Source organism: Carassius auratus, chromosome 15, assembly GCF_003368295.1.
Source record: "Carassius auratus strain Wakin chromosome 15, ASM336829v1, whole genome shotgun sequence".
Taxonomy (NCBI): Eukaryota; Metazoa; Chordata; class Actinopteri; order Cypriniformes; family Cyprinidae; genus Carassius; species Carassius auratus.
In genome coordinates this window covers 2,865,036-2,892,201 of record NC_039257.1, presented here as the reverse complement: position 1 = coordinate 2,892,201, position 27,166 = coordinate 2,865,036, and the positions used below count along the sequence as shown (strand labels likewise).

Here is a 27,166-nt window from a genome sequence, read left to right as displayed (position 1 = left end):
GTGACATAGATTAATTCATTCGTTGATGGCACTGATCTATAGATCAGTGGTTAATGGACTTTTGAGCCACTGACTGCATAAAGTTCACAGCTGCACTTATATTATCTTACCGCTAGATGTCAGTAGAGCATCTACTTTTTCTCAGAATATAAAACTATTTCTTTTCTTTTCTTTTTTACATCGGACTTTTGCAACTTACGTTTTTCAAATAAATAAATTTGATTACCTTGTAACTGTAATTACAACTTTTATATGTAATTTACACAGAGTAGCCTAAAATAAAAAAATCGTGCTTTTATTTTATCTCATAGCCTGGTGACAAATCAAACAAATACATAGTTTAAGGTAAACTTTATTTCTATCTAACAATATTCAAAAGTTTCTAACTAGCTGTCACACTTAGTGTCTCTGTGAGAAATTAGTCATATCTTTCCAGCTAAAATAGCTTTGTATATAAGCTTCTCTTATCTGGATTTTTCCAACGTGGGTTTTACTCGCGTTGCCTAAGCTGACTAATATCTTTAGTACACACCACTTTCATTTTCATCTACAAAAGGAGCATCGTTTAAAACCTATGGAACTTTATCTTAGTTCTACAAAATATCAGTTTCTATATTGTTTATTCAAGAAGTGTATGGAATGCCAGAGGTTTCCTATACACGCGCATATTGTCAACTGGTCTCAGTCACATGCTCACGTTTCAAGACCACACATCCTGAAAGCTCTTCTGATAATATTTGTACTCTGATCTGTTTTTGAGAGTAAAAGAGGTCTGTGAAGAGCTGGAAAAGAGGAAGTGGCATGGTGTTTGTCTGCTCTGCAGCTGCAAAGCCTGAGCTTCAGGAAACAGTGGGTGAAACTACCAACACTAGAAAACAGCTTGTCATGTGCGGTTCTATTTAACATCATGTTCTTGGTCACAATTCATTGGTGCACAATGAATTAAAGAAAAGTCACATTAGTGACAGGAGGTCAAAACATAAACTGGGCAGAAATTAATATTTCTTACAGAAAGCAGGGGTTTGTCATCAATTAGATGAGGTGAGACGGAGATGACAAGGTCTCAACATTCAAGATTTATTTTCATTAACAATAAATTATCTTTTTACAAAATGAAATCGGACAATTATTTGGCAACGACTCTTTTACCATGTCTGAACATGAGAGGTCTTCATGTGAACATGCACACAACGATAAAAACACCAACTCCAGCAGAGCAGCAAGACTCAGCTCTCATAGAGGTTACGTTCTCTCTTGGAAAAGATTGTTAAACCGTGTCCAAACCAGATTCAACTTTCTTTGTAAGTGGATGTTTTTGAAAAATAATAATAAAAAAATTATAATATCCTGTGGTTCAAAGAAAATATGGTAGGTTTGGAACAACATTTATTGAAAAAAAAAAAATCCCTTAAAGTCAGTTCACAGCAGCAATGCTGTTAGTAATGCAACTGCATATCATATTTGCTATATTTATATATTTTACATATCCTTATGGACCAAAAAGAAGAAGAAAAAAAAATAACCATGGTAAATTGTGCTTATTAAAACTTCTTAAATCATGCAAAGAAAAAATCCATACACAATTATATAAACTGGATATAAATTGTTTGTGCATCCAAAAATGTGATTAGTTAATATTAAACTTTATCGTGGAGCATTTTCTCTTTCAGAATGGACAAATGGCTTTTTGCTGGAAAGTTACCATGTTGCATCTGGTTAGGACACAGTTGTTAGACTGGTTTAACAACATTACTCTCTTGTGTGTAGTGTGTTTGTGTAGGAAAACATGGTTTAATGTGTATGTGATTGTACACACACTTTCATGCAGCACGTGCAAAAAACGCCTCAGTGTTGTTCATCTGCAGTTTTTTCCTCATTCAAATTACCACATTCAAAATGCCATATATATGTGCATTTGATTAACTTCGCTCGCTTATTTTCGGTTTGTTCTTCATGTGGATGGGAGGAGGATGAGCTGGATATGGTACAGTACATCCTCTTTGTCCTAAACCAGTAAGGTGTGACCATGCACATTAATACATTCCAGAGAAGCATTACGACTTTACAAAAGTCCTGATGTAGCGTTTATTTTCCTTCACCACAAATGTGTCAGAAAAGTGGTCCCCGTGTGTGATTGTGGAAGTTGAAATCCTTCATGCTGACAGCGTGTTAGGACTGTATGGAAGCAGCGATTCAGAAACACAAGTGCTTATAGTGCAAGAGCTCTTCCACTACCCTGTTGAGTCCTCAGTGTGACGCCGGACACGTATTCAATAAAACACTGGACACAGAATGACTAGCGGTCCGCCACGACTTCTAGGGGGCGCCGCTTCCAGGTCAGGAATTAGGAGAACGTAGGATGGTTGTGGTGGTTATGTGATGCCATTTCTTGATCCTTATCTACAGGTCAGTCCAGGTGGGAGTGTATTGGGGGCTTTTGGCTGGGCGGCGCCCCCTGGAGGCAGCTCTGGCCCCCTGCGCTCCTTCCTGAGCCTGCTGGATCCGTTGACACTCTTTAAGGTTCTGAGCCCGAACTTCTGCGCTCATGATCCTCTCCACCACACGGATGGGGAACCAGCCTCGCTCGCCATCATGCAACCTTTCACCCAACATCCAGCCTGAGGGACAGACACGGATATGGCATGAACGTTCAGAGAAGAGAAAAACAGGAAGGATGTGTCACAAAAATAGTAAAACAGAACAGGTGAAAGGAAGCAACACAGCAAGCGAGACAAGTGTTTGCAAATGACAGCAGATGATGCAGAAGTGAAAGACAAGGTCACAATTCTGGCCAAAAACAGTGAAGTCTGATGAAGTTATTGCAAGTCTTTCTTTTAAGGCAAACAATGACTGATTTTTAAGGATGTCTAGCATTTGTCAGTGCGTTTGTGATCTCTTACCATCATCGGTGCACTCCAGAATGTGCAGCACATCAGCCATTTCTACACAGAGCTCATCAGGTTCCTGAGAGGAGTACGACTGGATGCACTGAACCTGTGGAGAATCTGACATGCACCAGAAAACAATAAATCATACTGCACACAGATACAAAGAAACTCACCAACTCAAGTCAAGAAAGCAAAAATTACATTAAATTACATTATTATATTCATGTTATTAAATTATATTATTAGAAAATTTAAATATTACAAATTGTATTATATCAATTCCAATAGTATTTGTAATATTTTAATGTGTAATATTTATAATAAAAAAATCTATATTATAGTATTTAATTATTTTCACTTACAATATTAAAATAATATATAACAAATGAAAAGATTATTTTATATGTATATTTAAATAAAAAAAACGTAAAAATATAAAAATGTAAAAATATATTTTATGATTACAAAGTAAAATAAATATTTTTAATAACTAATTTAATTATTTTTAATTATCATATTTTTTATATATTATTCAATTATTTTATATTGTTATAAATAAAACAGGCATTGTATGCTATATTATTTACTGTATAATATTAGAAAAAAATATTCATATTATTTATTATTATATTATTTATTCTATTTGAAATCAAACGAAATAATAAAATAGCCTTTCATGTCACTAATCTATTGGGACAGGAAGAAATAAGACAGTAAAAGATGATAAAAAAGGAACGGGACTGAGAAATGGGTTTTTTAATCAATTACAGAGCTAACTAGTATGATGACAGAAATAGAAACTGTGTTATTATGACAAATAGAGATGGGATCATCTTGTCTGATTCAGACACCAGATGTACCCCATTTTTAAATTTAGCAGCTTGAGCTTTTATCCAAACCAATGTTCATTCAAGAGATGTCTTTAATTCAAATCAAAGGCATACAATAGGGTGTGCATGCATGTATGTGATGTACCTGGTTGGTGAGTGCTGGTGGAGAGGAATCTCGTACGGCGGTTTGGAGTCAAAGCATATATCCAGCGCAGTTTATCGCTTCTGTAAACATTCAGAGAGCCATTAGTGCACAAAGCAAACATGTACTGTAATCTCTGTGATAATGGTTCAGGACTGCGCGCTCACATGCTTTCAGTCTTGAGCATGTAGCTGACTTCTCTGTCCTCCTGGTTCTCCAGCAGTTTCAGCACAAACACAGAGGCCAGCATCTGACCCTGATCCTCCAGGTCTTCAGTCCTCAGCATGGAACGACTGCAGGAGTCCAGAACCTGGTACTTCTCTCCACTGAAACACACATTTAACACAGACACAATAAAACATAATACCCAAAAACAATCATGGGAGAGTGAGACTAGTGAGTAAACACCAGTCAAGTATATTACTCAGACAACATTTAGCCATTTTGACCCATTTCAGAATTCATTCATTTCATTTTTTTTAAAGGCCTATTCACACCGAGAACAATAACAATCACTATATTAGTGTCCACACTAATGGACAATATCATCGTTTTGTGTGGATTCTAAAATTAAATACACTTTAACTCATAACAAATTAAAACTAAATTAAACATCTATATTATAATTTCGAACAATTCATTAAAATATTATAGCATTTTTTGAATTCATTAAAATTCTATATTTAATATGGCATTATGTATTGTAGTTTTTATTTTACAATATCAATACAATTTATTTTATTCCATTCCGTTTCTTATCAGTGACCGATGACATCATGTTGTGCGGCTGATGATGTCACAGACCTGGAGCTGCGTTTGGTGATGAGCAGCAGGTTATTGAACAGGAACAGGTAGATGGGGTGATAGAGCTTGCGGCTGCGCATGGTCCTGGTGCTCTTGGGCCCGGACATCTGCTGCACCTCTCCCTTCTTCAGGAGCCAGCGAGAGTGAGAAATCACCGGCACTGACTGCAAACAAGAGAACACAACTGCACTTTACAAACATGAGGGTTGGAAAAACTTCTTACCAAGAGCACTTGTAACATCTAGAGGGATAGTTCACACAAAAATGTGTGAGTTTCTGCACCTCATATTGATCCAAACCCTAATGACTATTTTACGTGAAAAAAAGGAGATATTTAACAGAATGTTCACACTGCTCATTTTTATAGAATGAAAATGCATGGCAATGAATTCAAGATGTGTGTGTGCGTTTTTTTTAATGTCACTACGTTTGAGATTAATAAACCAAATGCCATTTATTCTCATACAGTATGTATCATAACTGAATGAAATGCATCAAGTTTAAGTCAACAAATGCAAATAAGAGCAAAATTTTTAGCGCAAAATGGCTTACATTTTATTTTGTTAATCACATATAGCTATTACCATATTTTCCGCAAATATGTTGCATCTGAATAGTTAAACCAGGTCAAAATTTGAATTGTTAGGCATTGCTTAGAGAAAAAATGCATTGGTGTATCTGTCACATTTTATTATTACAATGCAAAATCCTGGTAAATAAAACAAAAAAACGCATGTAAATTAGAAAAATTTGGAGTAGGATTTAATTTGAAATAATTTTTCACTTAATCGCTACTAAATTTCACAAGCAATTAGAAACATCAAATAACATTGAGTTACTAAAGAAAAAATATCTTATTGTAAAACATACTCAAATCTTTGTCTGTTTGTTTGTTTTACACCTGTGAATGTTATTTATTTTATTTCCAGTGAATTAAAACATTTTTGACACTTGACCGTCACCAGTCTCTATTTATCTCATTATATGGAAAAGAGCAGCTTTAACGGTCTGCTAAACATCTCATTTCATGTTCAACAGAAGAAAGTTAGTCATACGGTCTGGAATGACATGAATAAATGATATTTTTAAATGAACTGTTCCTTTAAGAACAGTAGAAGAGTGTGTTCAGGGTTATGGCATGACATCTTTAGTCTTTCAGTACCTTGGATTTGAATTCAAGCGTTTTCTCGATGCTGATCAGCTCCTCGGTGCGACTCATCTTCCTCACTCCTTCATTGCAATCCTTCACAATCTGAGAGAAACCCACATGAACATTAATATCCTGACATGTGGGGATTTCCCAATTCACTCCTATTTTAAAAAGAGATAATTATAAGCACTCTACACTAACCCACATTCACACCCCCTAACCTTGAAATACTTTTGCATGCATCTTTAGATACAGATTAGACCATTATTAAACCCATTTTTAAACTGATTTCCTTGGGAACGTCTCCAGTTCATCAGCTTTTACTATTCCCTCAGAAATGTTGTCATCACAATTAGAAAAAACATACTCCCACACACAGGAACAACTCTGACTAGATGATACTTTGAGTTTCACTTCAAGTTGGAGTTCAAGTATCAGCTGTTTGTTTATCAGACGTTTCAAACTGCAGATGACCTCTGGGACATAAACCTTGCCTTGTGGTCTTCGGAGACCGTTTTAAATGAGACCCACTTAAGTGTCTTGATTGTGTTAATCAGAATCATACGTTTGAGCATTAAAAACATTTTGCATCATTAGGGAACTCATAAAATAGAAAGTTTTGTGTGGTCACATACAAAACCACCACACCATCTGATGCATGATGTATTTCCAGTTATTGCATGCTATTTAAAGGACAAGAGTTAAATTACGCACTTTTTGTTGTTCAATATTTTCCAAAAGCATTAATATAGTGATATATTTCCTGTCAACAACCACCACATGGATATATTTAAGGTCTGACCCAAACAACAAATGATTTGCAAAGTAAACAAACTAATTCATTTCATGACAGATTAAGTTGATTTAATATTACATGACTTTATTATATTATTATTAATAATTATACATATAAATAAAATATATCATATATCATTTTACAATATAAATAACAAATATATATAATTATAACATTTTATAACAGTATAAATAAATAAATATCATATTCCATTATTTAAAATTAGAAATGTAATGGTAGCAGGCTTAAGGGTAGGTAGTCAGATAGGTTTATATTTTATATTTTAAACCTATTCACAATTCATGTAGTTTTTGTTGTTAAAAATTTAGCAAAAGCATATGGTGGGTCCTTAATGTAGCGATGATGTATTTCCTGTAAACAACCACAACAAATCTCAGCATGGCATTATGATTTTTGCCACAAAAGCAATTTGAGTCCGAGGACTTAAGCAGTTGAATCATAATAACGTGAATGACGTGAATGCTGCAATAATGGCTTTCGAATGTTTGAAGAAAATAATTAAGAACAAAAAGCAGCATTCCACATCACAGCTGTTAAAGTCAGAGACAAGAGGTGTGGCGCGGTAACCTTGGTACCACGAACAATAGAGAGAGACGTGCTTGACAGGTGAAAGTCCAGAGACAATGAGACTTCCCATCAACAAGACTCATTACCACACCCTGGAAACAAAACACACACACACACACACACACACTTACCCTTTCCAACTCTTGATGAGCCAATATTGCAGTCTTTTCTCTCTCCGAATTTTCCTCCACCTTCTTCAGAATATTCTGGAACAAAAAGAAGCAGTTTTGCTAAATTCAGGCTAATTCTAAGACATCTGATTCTCTACACAAGTTCCTCAAGAACAGTACCTGAACAAGTAGTTTGAGTCGTGTGATCCGCTGGAAAGGGAGGATGAGGAAGGAGGTAAACGAGAGGCCCTTCACTTTCGGCTGATTCTCCAAAATGGATATATTCTCTCGGAAAAGAGAATTTTCTTGTCTGAAAAACAAATACAGGCATTTATGAACAAGTGTGTTAATGCATATATAGTCGGTCATTTTAAAACAAACAGGCATCGATAGGCAAGCTACACACAAAGTAGCTAATATGTGAATAAATATGTGAAAAATATGCAAATTCTTAATAATTAGAAAACCCCCAAATCTTTTTTTTTTTTTTTTTTTCGCTTGGATGTATTATTATTTTCATTTCACACTACTTTACATCATGTGCTTTGCTGTGGAAAGGTGTGTTCACTTTTTCCTGGAACACAACATTTTTTCTGTTTAATTGCATTCGCTTTGCATATTTGCTGTTAGATTATAAGATATCATAATCATAAGTCTTGACATCGTGATTAAACCACATTTACAGTCCACAACCAAAATTAAAACCATAACGTAGCTGGAAATGGTCATGGTTTATGGCAGTAACCAAGAGAAACTCAACACAGATCAGATATTCAAATGCAGATTGTGTACTTTATCTCTCCAAAAATTAATTTGCATAAATGCACATTTCAAATTGAGTCAGTGTCATGTTCAATGGCCTGAGGAGGAGAGATATGTGCATACTACTTAAGTACTCTTTTACTTTTTATTTTATTTTGAACTTATGGCAGTCCAATCAAATAATAAGTAACTAAAGAGGTGTTTTAAAAACGGTTACTGATTTTACTTCTGATTTTTTTTTCATCACACATCTAAATGGAAGGAACATTGCATTGTGGGAAACATTATTCTGAGTAGTGTGCTTCTAATCTGATTTTGCCAAAATTACTGGATTCATTTCTGCATACAGAAACTTTGCATAGTATGACTAGCATTTTAGTATGATTTTACGAATATAAAAATTAACACAGATTTTGGACAAATATGTAAAGTTTAGCCTTTTTACCAGCAGGTGGCCTGAAGAAAGCGGCTTAAACTGAAGTTTGCAATGCACTTTGATTGCAAAAGAGAAATGAGTTTGGATAGCATCTAAATCTTCATTTATGCTACTTAAAGATAAAAATAGTTTTAATTGTTATAAATATAATTATTATTTAGCAAGATCTTGCCTCTAGGACTAGAAAATGAACTACTTGCAATGAACTTAACTAGGTCACAAAGCAGGAAGATGGTTTATGAGGTTAGAGTAGCTATATCTTAATGAACCTGTGTGGTTTAGAACAACAAAACATCATTGTTTCTGATGCACAACCCAACTGCTGTTATGAACAATGTACACGCAGAGTGGTTTAACCCTAATCTTAACAGGAATGGAAAGCACTGAAACTCCTCAGGGCCGATTCGCAGAAAGTCCCAAGAGCTTTACCCACTCACAAACACACACGAATGAAAGCACCTACACAAACCCTTATTACACAACACATCAGAGGCCAGCGAGGTCTGAAGCCTCAGGCTAGAATCCAGGCAGACAGCTGGTCTGTGAGACACTGAACATACATGCAGATTTACACAGCAAATGCACTCTACTGTCCTAAAATAAATACCCCACCTTTATTGTGCACACCCACAACCAATAACACTCATGACTTCAGAAGACATGGAACATGGTTTATGTTGCATTAAACACTTTCACGCTATCAGTAATCCAGCTTTCGAGCGCTTTAAAAAAAAAAATACAGGTTTGGGACAGCTTGAGGGCAAGTAAATGGTCACATGATCCCTTTAATAAATGTAAAATGTCATGGAATTTCACTAAGTGAAGGAAGCGTGGGAAGACTGCAGGTGACACATTGATGCATTGTTGTTGTTGTTGTTCCTTGTATAAGCCACACCCACCAGTCAAGTCAAGTCACTGTGTCACATTTAATTACAGGAGTCATCACGTACAACGTCACGCGTTTCGGTTACGACACAAACAAGGAAATACTCTTATGTTCTAAAGCTTATTACGCACAGAGGCAAAGAAAGCATTTCAGACCAGAACTAATCTGCATGTTAGTTTAGTTGTTCACCAGCCAAATTCAGCATGATGAAGCTGGTAATGTTTTGCATTAAGATCTTGTTTGTTAACACTAGTTAATGCATTAGCATGAACGAACAATGCAACTAACAATTTACCTTACAATGCTTTTTTACAGCATTTATTAACTTTTTGAATATTAGTTAATAAAAAATGTTGATGTTAGTACCTAGTACATAACATTTTTATTTAAATAATATATTAGTAAATGTAGAACTTAACATCACATATTGTTCATGTTAACTGATATACATAACTAATGTTAACAAATGAAACCTTACTGTAAAATGTTACGGAGTAACTCAATTTTAACTAACAGTTATAACCAAACTTTCACCTTTAAGACAACTGTTTTGCATTAACAGCTTTCTTAAGTGTTTTCAAAAAATTTTCTGAAATTCGGAAATGAGACGATGTCTAATTAAATATGCACTACTTGGCAGAATTTCCGGAATAGGAATTGAAACATTAAATGAAGTCATTTCAAAATTCTTGTTTCATTAGAATTAGCGAGAGAACAAAAAATACTGTCAACAGCTAGGGGGAAAAAAGCTTTTACCAACTTTTTGGGGAATAAATTGTTATATAAACAAACCCCTCCTGTAAAAACATTGCAATAAAATTTAGTGTAAGTGCAACTGAAAACTTAATAAAACGGCATTTAAATATATGTGTTATAACTGAAATCTACAGACACAAATAGATAAAGTGTATTAAAATAAACACCTCAGTTTTTGTTGATGTTTCCTATACACTATTCTGAAACATGACACATTACGTAAGCAAAATAGCCCAAATTTGCTAAATCGATCAACTATACTGCATTCAAAAAACTTTCTTAGTATGTATTTTGTGAGTGTAAGGTAACAAACTGACAAATTTACATTTCTGAATTCATTAGATCTCATTTCAGTTTTCTTACAGTATCCGTCGGTAGTTCTTCTCCTGGTACGCCTGGTTGATGACGTAGGTGACGAAGACTTGGAAGTTTTTAATAGCGTGAAAATGAACGATGTCGCACACGTCTGAGATCAGGATGGACTCTTCGATCCTGTGCTCCAGATCCATGAGGAACCTGAGGAAATATGAGGTCATCGCCATTATACAACAATATTACGGCTGTGGGACATTTTGGAGATACAATCAAGATATGTAGTTAAGTGGCACTGGGGAAAGTACATTCTGTTTACATGTGTACGTAAGTATTAGCATAGTTAAATATATGCAAACAAACATAACCGAAAAGTTTTGCATCGGCAATAACTTCAGAAATCCACCAGCATTAGTATACATCTGGCCAATTTAGTTTAGAGCCACTATTGATGCAGAAATTGAACATTTCTCTTAGCTTAGCTGTGCACCAACACTGCAAACACATCTTATGTAAGAAAGAAACTCAAATCAATCTTGTACTCCAATGTTCTTCACTGTTAGAGAGCAGGTTTGGAAGGGCGAGCTCCTCCTGACTCATGCGCATGAATCATCGCATTAGTGGGCGGATTTGCATGCTACAAAGCTACTGACTGGAATCAAATCACACCAACACTTTAATTTTTGCCTGTGGGCAATAATGGGTATCAGGGTGAATGGGAGGAATTTTCACTTCTGAAATATGTCTGAAGCAAGATTTTGTGAAGTTTATTAACATTGATCATTACGTGAACAAGTTTAAACTACATAAAATTTGAAGGCTATTTATTGGATTAGTAGAGGCAGATGACATAATATTTGACTTCACATAGAAAAAGCAACTTTTTTTATAAAAATGAATAATAAAAAAATAATTATATATATATATATATATATATATATATATATATATATATATATATATATATATATATATATATTATAAAATAGAAATTAGTAAACTAATAAATATATAAATAACATTACTTATATTTAAAATAGATATTTCTTAGAAAATATTATAAATACATTTTCCCCTGGCATATTTTTATAAGTAAATTTTATTTTTTTAAATGCATCTTGGATATATTTGTTTTATTTGGAATACATCAATTACTAAATATTTTCTAAATATATTAACAAATATTATGATTTTTTTTCTCTCCATATTTCTTCTGAAATGTGTTGATTATTATTCTGATTATATTGATTTTCATTATTTCATATATTCAAAACATATTTAACATATTTACATGTTTTAACGAATATGTCTTAAGCTGTTTTGTACGTTTTTGTATGTTTATATAAAATGTATATTTGGAAATATATTTTGGATTTAAAATGAAGCAAAAAATATATTAACATATATTCCTCCTGATATTTTTTTGAAAGCATTTGGTATATTTTAACATAAAATACATTGTTTTTTGCTTAATTGGAACTAATAATGCTAATGCTGCCACTCAAACTTTAATGATGAGAATTCAATGTGGTCTAGGCAAATGTGGTTTAACATTTTTGCCTCGTTGGCCACCAACTAAAAATAGAAACATACATTGGCATTGGGAAACCACAAGTGTAGCAAACTGATTGCTGACCACATAGGTTGCCCCAAAACACATACCTCTCGCTTGCCTTCATGATGTCCTTAATGTTGGAGAACAGGAAGTGCATGTCAGACTGACTCAAGGTGTTAACAAGCAGAGGGTTTCGTAGAAAGTCAGTTTCCAGCAGCTCCAGACTTTTGTAGTACGATGCCTCAGATGTCACCAGTTCAAACATGGCCTACAGAGAGAGACAGAGACACATTCAGTTAACATGCACTGCTATTGCTGAGTGTATTTGCTGTTAGCACATACAGTTCAAAAGTTTATACTCCATGCGTCTCACCTCCTGCACTATGATCTCCTTTGGCTCTAGGGTCTTCAGTAGTCCACTGTTTTTCACAACCTCCAGGTTCTGCCAGAGGCTCAGTGAATGCATGCCGTTCCTCAGCTGTAGCTGCAATGCGGGCGCAGCCGTGACCCCTGACCCCGCAGCTGGAAGCCCATCTCTCTGTCGACGCTGCTCGATCTCCTGCTGCTTAGAGGTGTCTCTGTACTCTTGATACAAAACATCTGGACACAAACACATTAAACAGCACAGAATGATGATTCGGAAGGACACCATTTTCACACATTTCGATATTTTAGCACATATATAGATGTTAAAAGCGCACTATAGTAAATGCATGTTTCTCCTTCACGCTTCTAAACATCCAATATGGCAACATGTGCCTCTTACGAAATGGCTTAGTTCAATGTAAGTTTGTGTGAAGCTTTTGTTTGTTCATTTGCAAAGCATCTAAACTGAAGCCACTTCAAGGCTACTCGCCAGGGATGCTTTTTTTTATGCAAGTGATACATAAATATTATTTTAGTAGAAGTGTAGATATATACACACACATGCATACATACATGTGTGTATACATTTGTGCTCAGAAGTTTACACACCCTCTGCAGAATGTGAATAATGTTAATAATTGAAACTAAATAAGAGGGATCATGAAAATTGTTATGTTATATTTTGTATTTAGTACTGTCCTGAATAAGCTATTTCACAACAGATGTTTACATATACTCCACAAGACAAAATAATAACTGAATTCATAAAAATGATCCCATTCAAAAGTTTAAATAACTTGGCATCTTAATACTATCTGTCATTTCCTGTATATACAGGAATATATATGCAAAAAATAATAATAATAATAATATTATATATATATATATATATATATATATATATATATGTGTGTGTGTGTGTGTGTGTGTGTGTGTGTGTGTGTATATATATATATATACACACACACACACAAAGATTTAAATCTCCAAAACTTACATTTCAATAACATATTACATATCAGTAATACAAACTGAGAACAGTAATATCAATAATATAATAACAATTATATTTAGAAATAAATAGCTCTTATCATGTCAAAAACATATTTTTCTGAGTAAACCGAAGGCTGGATATGACTGGATTATTTATCTCATAACAGTTTTTTTTTTTTTCAGCATTCGAAGATAACTCTGTTGTGACATCCGTTTCTGCTGACAAAGTTGTGCAAGTTTACTGCAGGCTCCTCGAGCCCTGAAAACCAACTATGTGAGCTGTGGATCAAGATTGACCTCACATTCACTCATTCTTTACCTTTCTGTGCATCCACATTATAACAGCATGTGCATACTGCATATATGTGTGTGTGTCGGTTTCTCAAATGGGTGACTTTGTACAGAGGAAAGCAGTTGCATAATGTCCTGAACATTCAACAAGAACTTCAGGTGGGTGTTCAGCACAGTCGCTTACATAACAGAGTGAGAGAAGAGAAGAGAAGAGAAGAGAAGAGAAGAGAAGAGAAGAGAAGAGAAGAGAAGAGAAGATGATAAATGTCAAATAACAATAGAATAAAGATAGAAAAATATAAATAGGTATAGCTAAATTTCCATTCTTATACATATATTATGAATGTGCATTCCTGAGTTCTTATTAAAAAGTTTTGCGTTCTGTATAATTAAATAGAAGGTATTTTTAAAATATATTTTGGACATAAATGTAAATTTACTGTATCTGTATTTTCAAAACAGATATATTTAACAAATATATTCATGATGACATACACTTTAATTTAAAATACATAAATTAGTAAATATATGTAAAAAACTAATATATATTTATTTATTTATTTATTTATTTATTTATTATGGTGTACTTTTTAAATTAAAATACATGACTAAATATAGTATTTAGCAAATATTATAAAAATACATTTCTGATTTCAATTTTGGCAGTTTTTATATATTTACATAAGATTTATTTTTTTAAATATGCAATGTCAAATGTATACAAATTATTACATATATTAAAAATAAATACATTTTAACATATTAGGAATATATTCCTGATTTATCCCTCTCTGGTAATTTTAAAATAAAATACATCGTTTTGCTATACAGGAACTGATGCAGCCACTAAAATGATGAGAAATCAAGGTGATAATAGACAAGACAAAAAATGATAATAGACAAGACAACAGGTGAGATGAGACAAATAAAATAGATGAGAAAAGAAAAGAAGTGATGAGACATGAGAAGAGATGAGAAACGAGAAAATGGACCAATACATGAGAAAAATAAATGCAACAAAATGATGAGCAAAGAAATGAAAAGAGCATACAATGGAGAAACAGAAGAAGAAATAAGATGTTACCTGAAGAAGCTACAAAAGAAAGAGGAGGAGAATAGAGGAAGTGGAAATAAGTGGAGAAAAGAGAGACTTGGATGCAGATACAAGAGAGAAATAGACGAATAATGAGGGAAATAGAGATGATATAAAATTATGTTGCGTTGGCGAAGAAAGCAGAAAACTCTCTCTTGCAGTAATTCCAGAATATATTTAAAAAGACATCACCCACACACTCCACCTGCCCTCTTCCTACACACACTAACACACACTCGCGTCTCGTAAACATCTAGCACATCCATGCTGAAATTTCAACTGCAAATAAAGTTGCCTACACATCAGTTCAACTTGAGGCACATAAATTAGCATGCATCGTTACAGCACATCGGTCTCTTTCTCTTCCTGCATGTGTGTTTTGTTCACTCACCAACGCTCTTCACAATGTTGAGATTGCGGCAGGAATTCTCTACTGCCATCTTCTGCGGACTTTCACCATTCCTCACCAGCCTGAAAGAGAGAAAAACCCAATATTCAGTGACTAGCAGAGATAAGAGGAAACGTGTGTGTGTGTGTGTGTGAGTATCAAAATGAGAACACGTCAGGCCGCTCTCATAACACCCTACAGCTGTTTTAAGTCCTACTTATGTTTCTAAATGAGGGGAATATTGGTTCCTCACATTTTAATTCCCATTTAGCTTTATTACATTTGAACCCTGATAGACCTAAATAAGTCAAATCCATCAGCAGAGTCATGTAAGTACCATTTGAGTCATACAGCACATGTGCCCACATACAAACATAAAAAATTAACATATTGTGCAAGCTAATACAAGTGCATAAATGAGCTCTATACATGCAACTATGCAAATATAAAAAATATTGCATGCATACAAATATACGTATATTGAAACACGGGTGGAGAAATGACATTTTAAGCAGTAACAGCAGATTTATGCATAAGTATTGTACAATTATTGACAATTTTATGAGATCACTTAAAAAAAAAAACTTATGTCACACAGCAGGACAATAAGCTGAAAAATATTATTCTTAAATTATGAAAATTGTGCTTATTCCCTTATACATATCCATATTTATTTTAACCAAAAAATGCATAAATGTATGAATATTTAATTAAGATAGATAGATAGATAGATAGATAGATAGATAGATAGATAGATAGATAGATAGATAGATAACATTGTTTATAAATATATAAATGCACACAGTCTATGAAGTTATTTAAGTTACTCACTAAAAAACTTCTATTCTGTCTGTCTCTCTTACCGGAGTGTGATGCTGTCAGGGTCAACAGTGGTGTGAATGTCATTGTCCTGCACAGTGCAGGCACTTGTCGTCCGTTCACTCAGCTCTTCCATTTCTTGTCTACGCGCCCAACCTCCCGGCGTCGCCAACGGAGACCGAGAGCGAACTCCTCCCAGCACAGTAATCCCGTTGCTCGGCAACGAGATTCCAGAACGAGAAGGTGGACTGATAAAGACACATGAATATTGTTAATATTTAAATAATGAAAGCTTTGAAGAAATTCTTAGTCTTCTTGAAAGATCGAGTCCCCACTCATAGATATGGTGTCCTCTACAAACATGACCACATGAACACAAAGAGAAACAGCCAAGCCCAAACACAAAGTCTCCCACACACCTTCAGTTTTCAACTCTAAACTCTCCCACCCACACACACAGACAAACATCTCTCATCCTGAGAAGATCATACCATACAGAGCTGAATCATAAATCACAACACACAATAACTCACACACAAACACTATCACAGACAGACAGAGAGACAGACAGAGAGACAGACAGACAGACAGACAGAGAGATAGACAGACAGAGACAGACAGACAGACAGACAGACAGACACAGACAGACAGACAGACAGACAGACAGAGACAGACAGAGACAGAAAGACAGAGAAAGACAGACAGACAGACATAGAGACAGAAAGACAGACTGAAAGACAGACAAAGAGACAAAGAGACAGAAAGACAGATAGACAGACAGACAAAGAGACAGAAAGAGACAGACAGACAGATAGACAGACAGACAGACATAGAGACAAAAAGACAGACAGAAAGACAGACAAAGAGACAGAAAGACAGAAAAAAAAGAAAGATTATATATGTACAATATTAGCATGAATAGTTTTTTTTTAATTATTATTATTATTTTTATCTACATATCTGTACATCTATATTTCTGTATAACTTGTTCACTGTTTATTGCTTTGGCAACATTGTGCTGTTTCACAGTCATGCCAATAAAGCTCATTTGAATTGAATTGAATTAAATTGACAGATAGACAGACAGACAGAGAGACAGAAAGACAGACAGACAAAGAGACAGAAAGAGAGAGACAGACAGAAAGACAGACAGAGACAGACAGACAGATAGACAGACAGAGAGACACAGACAGACAAAGAGACAGACAGACAGACAGACAGACAAAGAGACAGACAGATAGATAGACAGACAGAGAGAGAGACAGACAGATAGACAGAGATAGAAAGACAAACAGACAGATGTGTTAGTGTGCACTCACTGATGCGTTCTGGGAGAGGGTAGAAGTGGATTTGCTGCAGAGGGGCTGAGTCTATTGAAGGAGGCGGGGTCCACTGCTGGTTTAGGAGAGGAAGTGGGGCCTGATGGAGAGAATGGCAGGGGCTTAGATTAATGAGAAATAATTGAACAGCATAAATGCGCTTGGACACATTTGGAATGGACCAACACGGAATTGACCTAAAGCACTCCTTGTATGACAGGCCTAGACTACAAAAATGTTTTCATAAGGAGAAAAAAAACCATCAGAAGTACATGGTATCAGAGACAAGTAAAACCAATTGATTGGCTAAAGACTATTGAGATGATGAATCTGACTGCCAGAGACTTCATTACAGGCCAAAAAACATACTGGTTTTTCACTACTATTTACCACACACACATTCACACACAAATACACACCGACAAATCAAACACACACACTCATGTAAAAACACAGAGGGCCCATTGTGAATGCTGGCTGAGCTGCCTGAAACTTTGTGGGCACAGGAATGTGTAACTGGGGCCTCAACTGGAACTTTCAGTAACTGTGTCTATGTGTGTGTGTCCGTGGCTGCCGAGAAAGTCTGTTCAGTTTCCCCCTGAATTTGTCTCCTCTGCAAATTCTGAGGTCTCATGGACAAAGAAAGCATCCGAAATGCTTCATTACCTCCTTACACTGTTTCCCTTAGCTGCTCTCTTGACCAAGCCGTTTTCTGCTCGCTCGGTCACATGCAGTTATATTGTAGTGTGCTATTAGTTTTCCTGGATTGTGAGATGACTAGGTGTGATCAGGAAGACTGCACGGCATGTTTGTCAAACTCCTTAAATAAATATTGATCCATGTCAATAAAACTCTGTTGAGCACTTGACAGACTTGTAAAGGAATGCTAAAGTTTAACTGCTATGAATTCAACTGGTGCTTTATAATATGTTCTGGCCTAATTTTGAACAACATTTAAAAATGTATAAATGTTTTCTAATGTTAATAAAAATATAAGGATATCATTTAAAATTTACTATAAAGTCTAACTACCTTTTTTCTAATTAAACCAGGTGAGCATTTATTTTTAAATGAATAAATGCAATAGATTGTGTCTTGGGCATCTTCTTCTTCATCCAGCAGATTCCAGTTCCTACATTTAGTCTATGAGAGAATGTGCACTTGATCTGAGGTTTAAACCACACCTGACTGACTAACCAACATCACGGCTGTGAGTACAAACTGAGGTCAGCTAAAAGAAGAACTCCTAAAATACAGAAAAAAAAAACAAGGACAGAATAGATCGGGGTCAATTTGTTACACCACAATGTGACACTAAAGTTATTTTATGGTAACACTGTGCATCGGTTAATAATTGGCTTTAAACCCAGTTTCCAATAGTGTCACCAGATCTGGAGCAGCAATCAACAGTGAATGGGGTTATTTTCCCAGAAGGCACTGCAATTTGAAAGAAAACTGTAATGATGCATGCCGAGTTCAAAAAGTGTGTGTGCTTTGTATTGTTTGAACCAATCAGCAAAACATATGGTACACTGACTAACTATAGTACTCGCTATAGCTAGACCGAGAAGTCTAGACCGTTTAGAAAAAAATAGTCATGTTACGTAACATTCAATACTTCAAATGTGATGCATTACTCCCCTTTTTATAATACAGTCATATTTAATATAATATACACTACCAGTAAAAAGCTGAACATGCCTACTCAGTCTTTATTATGACTATTTTCCACATTTTGGAATAACAAAATAAAAATAAAAATATACAAATGGAATAATGTCATGACCAAAAAATCTAAACTATCTTTTATTTGACCTTTTTGCACATTCTGGACATTTACTAAACTTTATGAGGTGCATCCTGATATACCTTTAAACCAGTATTGAAGAAGTGTATTGTGGACTACCTGTGTACATAATAAACATTATTAGGTCAAATGTTTCAAATTATATTTTTAAATATTCTCAAAAATTTTAGATTGACTGGTAGTTTTATTATTATTATTATTTTCTTTTAACTTTTCTGCATGTAGAATATAAAACCCAACTTGATTTGGTTCACTTTCATATAAATAAACAAAAACAATATAGGTCTTTTAAATATTAACCTTTTTACCCAGAGAGACTTGTTTCCTGGTTAAAGGTATCAACACCGCATAGACTTTGTACAGTAAGACTGGGGGATTACCGTACAGAGTGTGCATTGCACTTACACTAACTTATGAAGCATTACAAAACAAACAGATTTACATTTAACATTAGCAGTGGAGTAAATTCTCACAAACACCCTCTGACTCTTCATATTCACACCAAACTGTCAGTGAATAAAGAAGTGACAAATTCCAGAACAGCACATATTCACACAGTCACATCCTCTCACAAACACACACACGCAACAGTCACAGACAACTGCAAAAATCAAACACCACACCAAAGCGGAGAGCATGACTTATACTAAAAGATGCTGAACAGCGCACTGTATTCTGGGTAAGCAAGTCACCCAGATGCACTTAAAACTTTAGCAGTGTCTCAGACATGATGAACATAGATAATAATCAGTGGAGCGACCTGTTGAATCTGAAGCGTCATATAAAAATAAACAACAGGCCAATTAACCCCAGTTTACAGGCTCAATTAAATGTGTTGCGATAAATGGCTGTGTATTGAAAAATAATATTAAAACGTTTATTTTATTGAGTTGTTTTCGCAGGCTGCACGCAACCTGACATCATATTTTGCATTCTATCTTCCCTAAATTGTATCTCGAGATTAGAAAACATTCAAATGCATTGGAATCCAATTGATGAAAAAAATATATATATCAAAAACATACCTACAGCTATAATGCAGTCAGATTTGCGAGTATGAACTCTGAAGAACTGGATATTTTTAGTGACTCTAAAACATCCTTTGCAACCACGAGTGACTCATGAGCTGGATATTTTTTAAAAAGTGCATTCAGGGTCAGATTCAAGAACAAATTAACAATATTTCACACAATTAATGTACTGTAGTTGGATTGGGAGTATGAAGTCTCACGATTTCTTTTCATTATTATTATTATTTTTTAATGAATCTAAACATATGGTGCAAGTGACCCCTGTGAGCCAGATATTTTAAAGAATGTTTACTAAAGACTCTGGTTTAACAAATCCTTAAATGAATGAACACACTAAGAGTGGTTCTTGAATTTTATTCACTTAACAAACATCATATTACTTTTATCCATGTTAATATGTTATGAGAAGCATTCAGAACTTCTCTTCTCTAAACAATTAAATGTCTTCCTATGAGCAGAAAACAACAAGTTTTCTCCTTTTTATCTACTCAAAATGAACACCAATTAACATATTGCAAATCCACCATTTAAGAGGGCTGTTAGTCAAAAATGACGATGCCTACAAAGCAATTTAAGATTATAATAGCATTAACATTGACATTTTCTTTAGATAGCCTAATTAAAAGCAAAGTTTCATTTTTTTTTTTTTTTTGACAAAAGAAGGTAGGTGTGCATTATACTAGCTTTAAGCAAATATACAGAATTAATTTGTTCAGCCATATAAAACATCTTTCTCTGGAAAAACAGGTGAGGGCCTATGCATAATACAATCATTAACTGTGTCACATAAAATGCAAAAGATGCTGATTGCCAAGGACTTCACACAGCATTGGGTTTAATGTGTTAATGGGTGATGAAGAAACCAGTGTATGATCTATACACCAAGGATGTATTTTACTGGCCTAACTAATAAAATATCATGCTGTGTTGTTTTGCTGGTCAGCTTTAGCAGTTACTGATTACATAAATAGGCCTAGAACATGTGAGCAAAAAAAACCTCAACTGACAGCCATTCAATAGCATATTCTGATAAAAGTCATTTTTTGAAAGACAGAAAGTCACAAGAGATTTCATCAGTGACACATTTTAGATCAGTTAGAATTGTGAAACTGACTTGAGGTATCGGTTTACGGTCTGATAGTGTAATGTGGGTTCAAAAATGGTCACAAAAATTGAATACCCAAGAAGCAAAGTCAGTCACTTCAAAGTTTGAGCACTTTCAGGGTTTTACGTGCTAGCAGAGCAACTAGAAATGCTAACATATAGCCCTCTTCAGTGGTCTCTTGGACTTTATACTGACACCTACTGATGTGGAGGTACCATCACACAAAAGCAAAGGTCTTCAGTTGAAACCATACCCTATATTCATCAATTATTAATTCTGCAACCAAATGTGACTGATAATGAGATGGCTACCAAGATAAAGTGAACAATATTCATGTGATCTCAATGGCGGCCACCATAAAGGAGCTTTTATAGACCACAGATATGACCTATCCAACACATCATCATGAACACTTGCCCAACATTACTATTAATATCGCTTCAAAAACAATTTTTTGCAACATATGTAGAGATTATGTAAGATTCATTGTTTACGGAGGTGCGCTGATGAAAGGGATGTCAGTTTCATTGTTTATGGGTTTAAGTTGGACTGTCATGACAATAATAGAGCAGGCCTTTCTAATGCTTTCAAGAGGAACATCACAGTGTCATCTACGGAGATTAATCTCAACAACAGAGACACACCTAAGAATATCGGGTTATTTTATCATTCAAATTCTCCACAATGGCTGATTTGACGCTCGTGCTCATAAAAACAATTAAACCAGTTTCTCGAGTTTCGGGCGCTTTGCAATTTACCGCGGGGCAGAATCATGTGCTTCCATTCGCTCTCTCAGAAAATCTCTATCACTGCTGTCACTCTTCAGTGGCATCAAATCAAAAGAATCCATTTAATGCGTCAAACTCAGCAAACATGCCTTAACTTCTTGAAGTAGCAATTAACTTTTGATACTTGTGTAAAACTGCATTGATTTCAGTTATGGATTCACCTCCACTATTAAAAATAAAGAGGTTTTCACAGCGAAGCCATAGAAGAAAAGAACCCTTCTGTGATGGTTCTTAAAAAAAGTTAGTGTGAAGAACATTTAAATAATCTAAAGAACCTTGAATGGAAAGGTCAGTGCATGTTCTTCATTTAACCTTTATAGATGCCAATAAAGAGTTTTGCGCAGTAAAGGTCACAAGTAAAACCAAGAGGGTTAATTTTCGGTAAAGCTAGTCTACACAAACCTTAGAAAACTGTTTTACAACATACAGTGAACAACAGGGCATAGACCCCACCACATTTGCTAGGTAACGCTAATACAACAAACATATCAGTTTTAGAAGCATTGGCTGCATTGTGTCTCATAAAAAGTTGTGCTCAAAGCTTCACCCTTTTATAACATCATTTATCATTTACCTATTATAATATAATTTAACAATAAGCTGATATTATCTGTATACTATTTAGGGGTGCGCGATATATCGGCGATGATTAGTTCACATCTAGTCAGTAAAGCCGGTTATTTAATCAGTGGTAAATTCAATCAGGTGCGTGATTTCAACACAGAGCAGTTGTTAACTGACAAACAGCGCAAATCCACTTTATTATCAGCTTAGATTCATGCACCTGATGGGATTTAACCTACTGCTGATTAGATAAGCGCTTTACTGACTAGATGCGCATTAATCATCAGCCGATATATCTCTTGCACCCCTATTACTATTATGCCTATATTATAGGGTTTTTTTCCCAAAAGTTTTTAATTTTAGATTTTTAAATGTTTAAGTTGTAGTGGTTTTATTGTTGTTTTTATGTATTCTAGAGTTCAAATAATAAATAAATAAATGGAATGCTCACTTTCTTGTTGTTCTGAAGATGAAGACAACTTTTTCTTTCTCATTGAACGGTAAAACCGTGAATTCCTGCGTATCGGAGCTCTCATGGACAATGTCTCATCGTCGTCATCATCATCATCCTCGCTGGGCAGATGGGGCACTGGCGCCTGAGGTTTAGGCTGGACCACTTGAGGTTTATGTCCCCACTTCATTCTGAACAGGGCTGTCATCGCCATCAGCTATCAGTTACAAGAGCCAGCAATTCATGGAATAATCCCCATCGGACAAGCACAGCAGGAATTCCCATCCATACTGAATCCAAAAGTTCAGGCTCCCAAACACACAATCCCACCACAGTCACAGAGAAGCTATGCACCCTTTTTCTAGATAATCAACTCTCTCATTCTTCTTTTGCCTCTTTCTTTTTCCTCTGCCTGAGGGACAGGCGTGTTGTTACTGACTAGTTCAGAAGTCTAAAGTCTGTCTTTCTCTCTCTGAATCCTCTCCTGTCTGGCAAACCTGTCCTTTGGCCCTCAGTGTCAAAGTTCTCCCCCTCCTCCCTCTCATTCATTCTCGCCGGCCCAGCCTCCCTGTCTCTCCCGCCCTCTTGTCCTCCTCTATTTCACTTGCCTTACCCTGTTCTCTCTTAAGCGCATAACTTTCAGCTCCACGTGTCAATCAAACCGGTAGAGTTAGTCATCTAAAAAAGCAGATCTTGTATTTTTAGTTGTCACTTTGCTAATATGACGTTGACACCTCACCCATGATGTCTCATCAAACATCACTATGACTTCTCCCACACTCTTTACAAAGGCTGCGCTGTCAAAAAAGACCTACAACAAGTATGTTAAATACAACAAAATTACTGGAGTATGTTTTACACAAAATGCTATTTTAATATTTTCTACTTCAGAAATTTGTGGTAAATTCATTGTGTTGCTTGCTGTTTCTTTGGTTGTGAAATTTGGTCTTCATGTTTGTTTTTTGTCTTTTTAATTTATTTTTTTTAGTTAGAATTTTTGTTAAAGGCAACATTTACATTTTTTTCATTTGTGTTTTTCATCTAATATTTATATTTTATTTCATTTAAAGGGTTTTTAATAGTTTTAGTCAAAAAAAAAAAAAAAATACAGTCAGCTAAGTACTCAGGGTTAAAAAGTTCTCTCTCTCCTGCCTGGCCAAAAGCTCTCAGTCTAATCCCATTGTGCTCCTGCTGATTAACACACATTGACAAGCACACAAAAGCACAGACACACACACACACAGATCAGAATGTGCATGCAACCACAAACATTTACCGAAAAATAATCCTAAAATTTCTATTGAAGCATGAACTTCAAACACACGCACATGGAATAACATGCATCAAGCAAAGACGTAAATAAGGCACACCTGAGTTAGGCAATTTCTGTCACAAAAAAAGGGGTTTGATGTCTCTTACCATTACCTAGTCAAGCCAAAGATCAGTATGATACAAGGAGAAAGAGCATGCATACATGAGAGAGAAATAAGAATATTGTAGGCCTACTTTGTTGCCAGAATTGCTGGATAATGTAAGTTAAGCAAATTAGAGAAAACCAAATTTACAGTCTTCTTTTGAGTTTGCATGTTGCCATATATTTTAGATTTGGTATGTCCCCACATAGACAGCTAGGTGAATGTGTGTGACTCTGGGTATTCAGAGTTACTGAGTGTATAAAAAAGCCTGCTGTCTGTATTGAGTTTTGGGATGGAATATGGATTCACTGAGTCTGCGGATTTCTGAGATTGTGTAATGCCAGTGGAAAGAGCCCTGCGTCATGTGACGGGCACACCTCACTCTTATAAACTTCACCTGTGAAGAACAGGTGTGCCGCAGTTCTACAGGCTACATGAGAAACTGCCCAGCCTTGTCTAAACGATCATCAGCAGTGAGATCAAAGTCCCTGTGATAGCAGTTTTACCTCTATAATGCTTATTCACTAACCGTGTGAACAAATATTGTTTGTGATGTTGCTTCATATTAGCCTATGAAAGTTGCTAATATTTTTATGTTTTAAACATATGCAAATAAATAATCGTTTTAATTATAGTTGTCATTAATACTTAAATAAATAAAGTGGAATCATAGGGGGAAAGGGCATTTCAATTGAAGTATTCCTGGAAAACCAGCTGAAGAGCAGTTTAGAAAGGCTAGGAGAATGGCTAAAACCAACACAGGCTGTTTTCTTTAGCATTTTGGTGGTTTTATGAGTCATTAACAGTGGAACTTGAGGTTTGTCATCATCTAGTGGTGAGGTTTGCTTCTTATGCAGGAGGGCCCTATGGTAGGATACTTCTGTACATGTGTTCACTTTAAAAAAATAAAATAAAAAATGAGATGTCTTGTTTCCAGCCAAAATATTAAAAAAATCTTAAATCAAGAAGGATTTTCTAGACAAGTAAAAACTATTCAAAATTAAGTTAAAATTAAGTGACATTTTGCTTAGAAAAAGCAATTTAATCTGCCAGTATATATAGCGTAAGAAAAATAATCTTATTTCAAACAGAAAACATGATTATTTATCAAAAACACTTAATTTGGACTTTTTTTTATTTATTAGAAAAACATTTTTTGCATATATGTTGCTGTGAGAAAAAGATGAATGTTGCTGAAAAAAAAGGAAGTCAAAATGATCATTTGGCTTTTACAATGTGCCATTTCACACACACACACACTGTCTAAACCCCAGCAGCTATCAAACAAATATGTTAAGTTATGAAAACATTATTTCCAAAATGTTTTTAAACTTTTTTTTTTGGTTATACCATACGAACTTTAATGGATACTGTCTCTCCATATCACCGTATGCTCTTCTGTATCAGCCGTGCCACAAGGATGCACTGTTTTCTTTCAAATCAAAGCTAAATACACGGAGAAACAGCACATCCTTGTGATGCATACGCAGCATACATTGATTTGGAGGGACACAGAAGAGACTGTTGACAAAGGAATTGTTGAATAAAGTCATTATTTTAGTTTTCTTCTCTTACAAATAGTATTCTCGTTGCTTCATAATGTTACGATTGAACAACTGATGGCATATGGACTATTCTGACAATGTCTTTCATACTTTTCTGGACCTTGACAGTGTAACTTACTTGAGCCCCTTTCACACTGCCATTCCGGTAAATACAGGGGTTAAGTGTTCCTGTAATTGTTCCCTGGTCGCTAGATTTGGCACTTTCACACTGCCAGTGATGACCCGGTATATGTGCGTGCTTTCACACACAACCCTTGAAGATCCCGTAACGACACGTGACATCAGCGCGTGACGTGTGATGTATGAGTCGACTATGCTTGGCACGTTATACTTTAACTGAAGCAAACAAACGATCTCTGCGTCAGCGCGGAAAGTGAGAAACTAACTGATCTCTGCTTCATTACAGTTTGCACATATGTTTTCGTCGCGAATGATAACGCGCATCATCACTTCGATACGGAATTAGATCTGGCTTTTGTTCACAACAGCGCTCGTTCCGGATCGATTACCGCAATGTTACTATGTCCCCGACCCGGGTTCGATTCGGTAATCAATTCCGGGACGTGGTTGCTTTCACACAGAAGGCGACCAGGCAATGTTACGGGAATATTGCGGGTCCGACGTGCAGTGTGAAAGGGGCTTTGGCGGTCTATGGGACAGTCACAGGCCTCCCGGTTTTCATCCAAAATATCTTAAATTGTGTTCCAAAGACAGACAAAGCTTTTACGGTTTTGGACCGACATAGGGCTAAGTGATTAATGATAAAATTTTCATTTTGAGGTGGAGTATCCCTTTAAGGAAACGTTATGGGAATGTTATTTTGTATGCTCTCTGGACGCTGTGAAGCAAGTGGGCTAACATTTAGAAAACTGTTAGAAGTGAGTCCAAATAAACCTTGGCCTACCATAAATATAAATATAGCTAATATCAGAAAATACACTAAATAAACCTTCTATTATTATTACTGGAAGAACGTTTGTTCATGACATTCATAACATTAGCCAAAGTTCTGAGAACGTTACTCAGGGATCTTTCTGTCTAGTATTATGACGGTAAAGGCCGGGACACACCAAGCCGAATTCAAAAAACTAGGGGCGACGAAAGCCAATGGTGTTGTCGCCTTGCGTCAGCGACGTCGGACCAAAAGCTGCGCTGG

General features: G+C 35.4%; 1 protein-coding gene across 1 annotated transcript; it reads right to left on the bottom strand.

Moving 5' to 3' along the window:
• Positions 1–1,032: 1,032 nt before the first annotated feature.
• Positions 1,033–23,605, bottom strand: LOC113114757 (ephexin-1-like). Its single transcript, XM_026281724.1, has 15 exons — positions 23,031–23,605; positions 17,285–17,384; positions 16,010–16,213; positions 15,150–15,229; positions 12,389–12,615; positions 12,123–12,283; positions 10,512–10,664; positions 7,489–7,618; positions 7,330–7,404; positions 5,827–5,916; positions 4,665–4,828; positions 4,028–4,186; positions 3,864–3,943; positions 2,901–3,005; positions 1,033–2,618 (listed from the first exon to the last, which is right to left on the bottom strand). The coding sequence occupies exons 1-15, from the start codon at positions 23,242–23,244 to the stop codon at positions 2,401–2,403; spliced, it is 2,160 nt and encodes a 719-aa protein (XP_026137509.1). The 5' UTR covers positions 23,245–23,605; the 3' UTR covers positions 1,033–2,400.
• Positions 23,606–27,166: the final 3,561 nt, after the last annotated feature.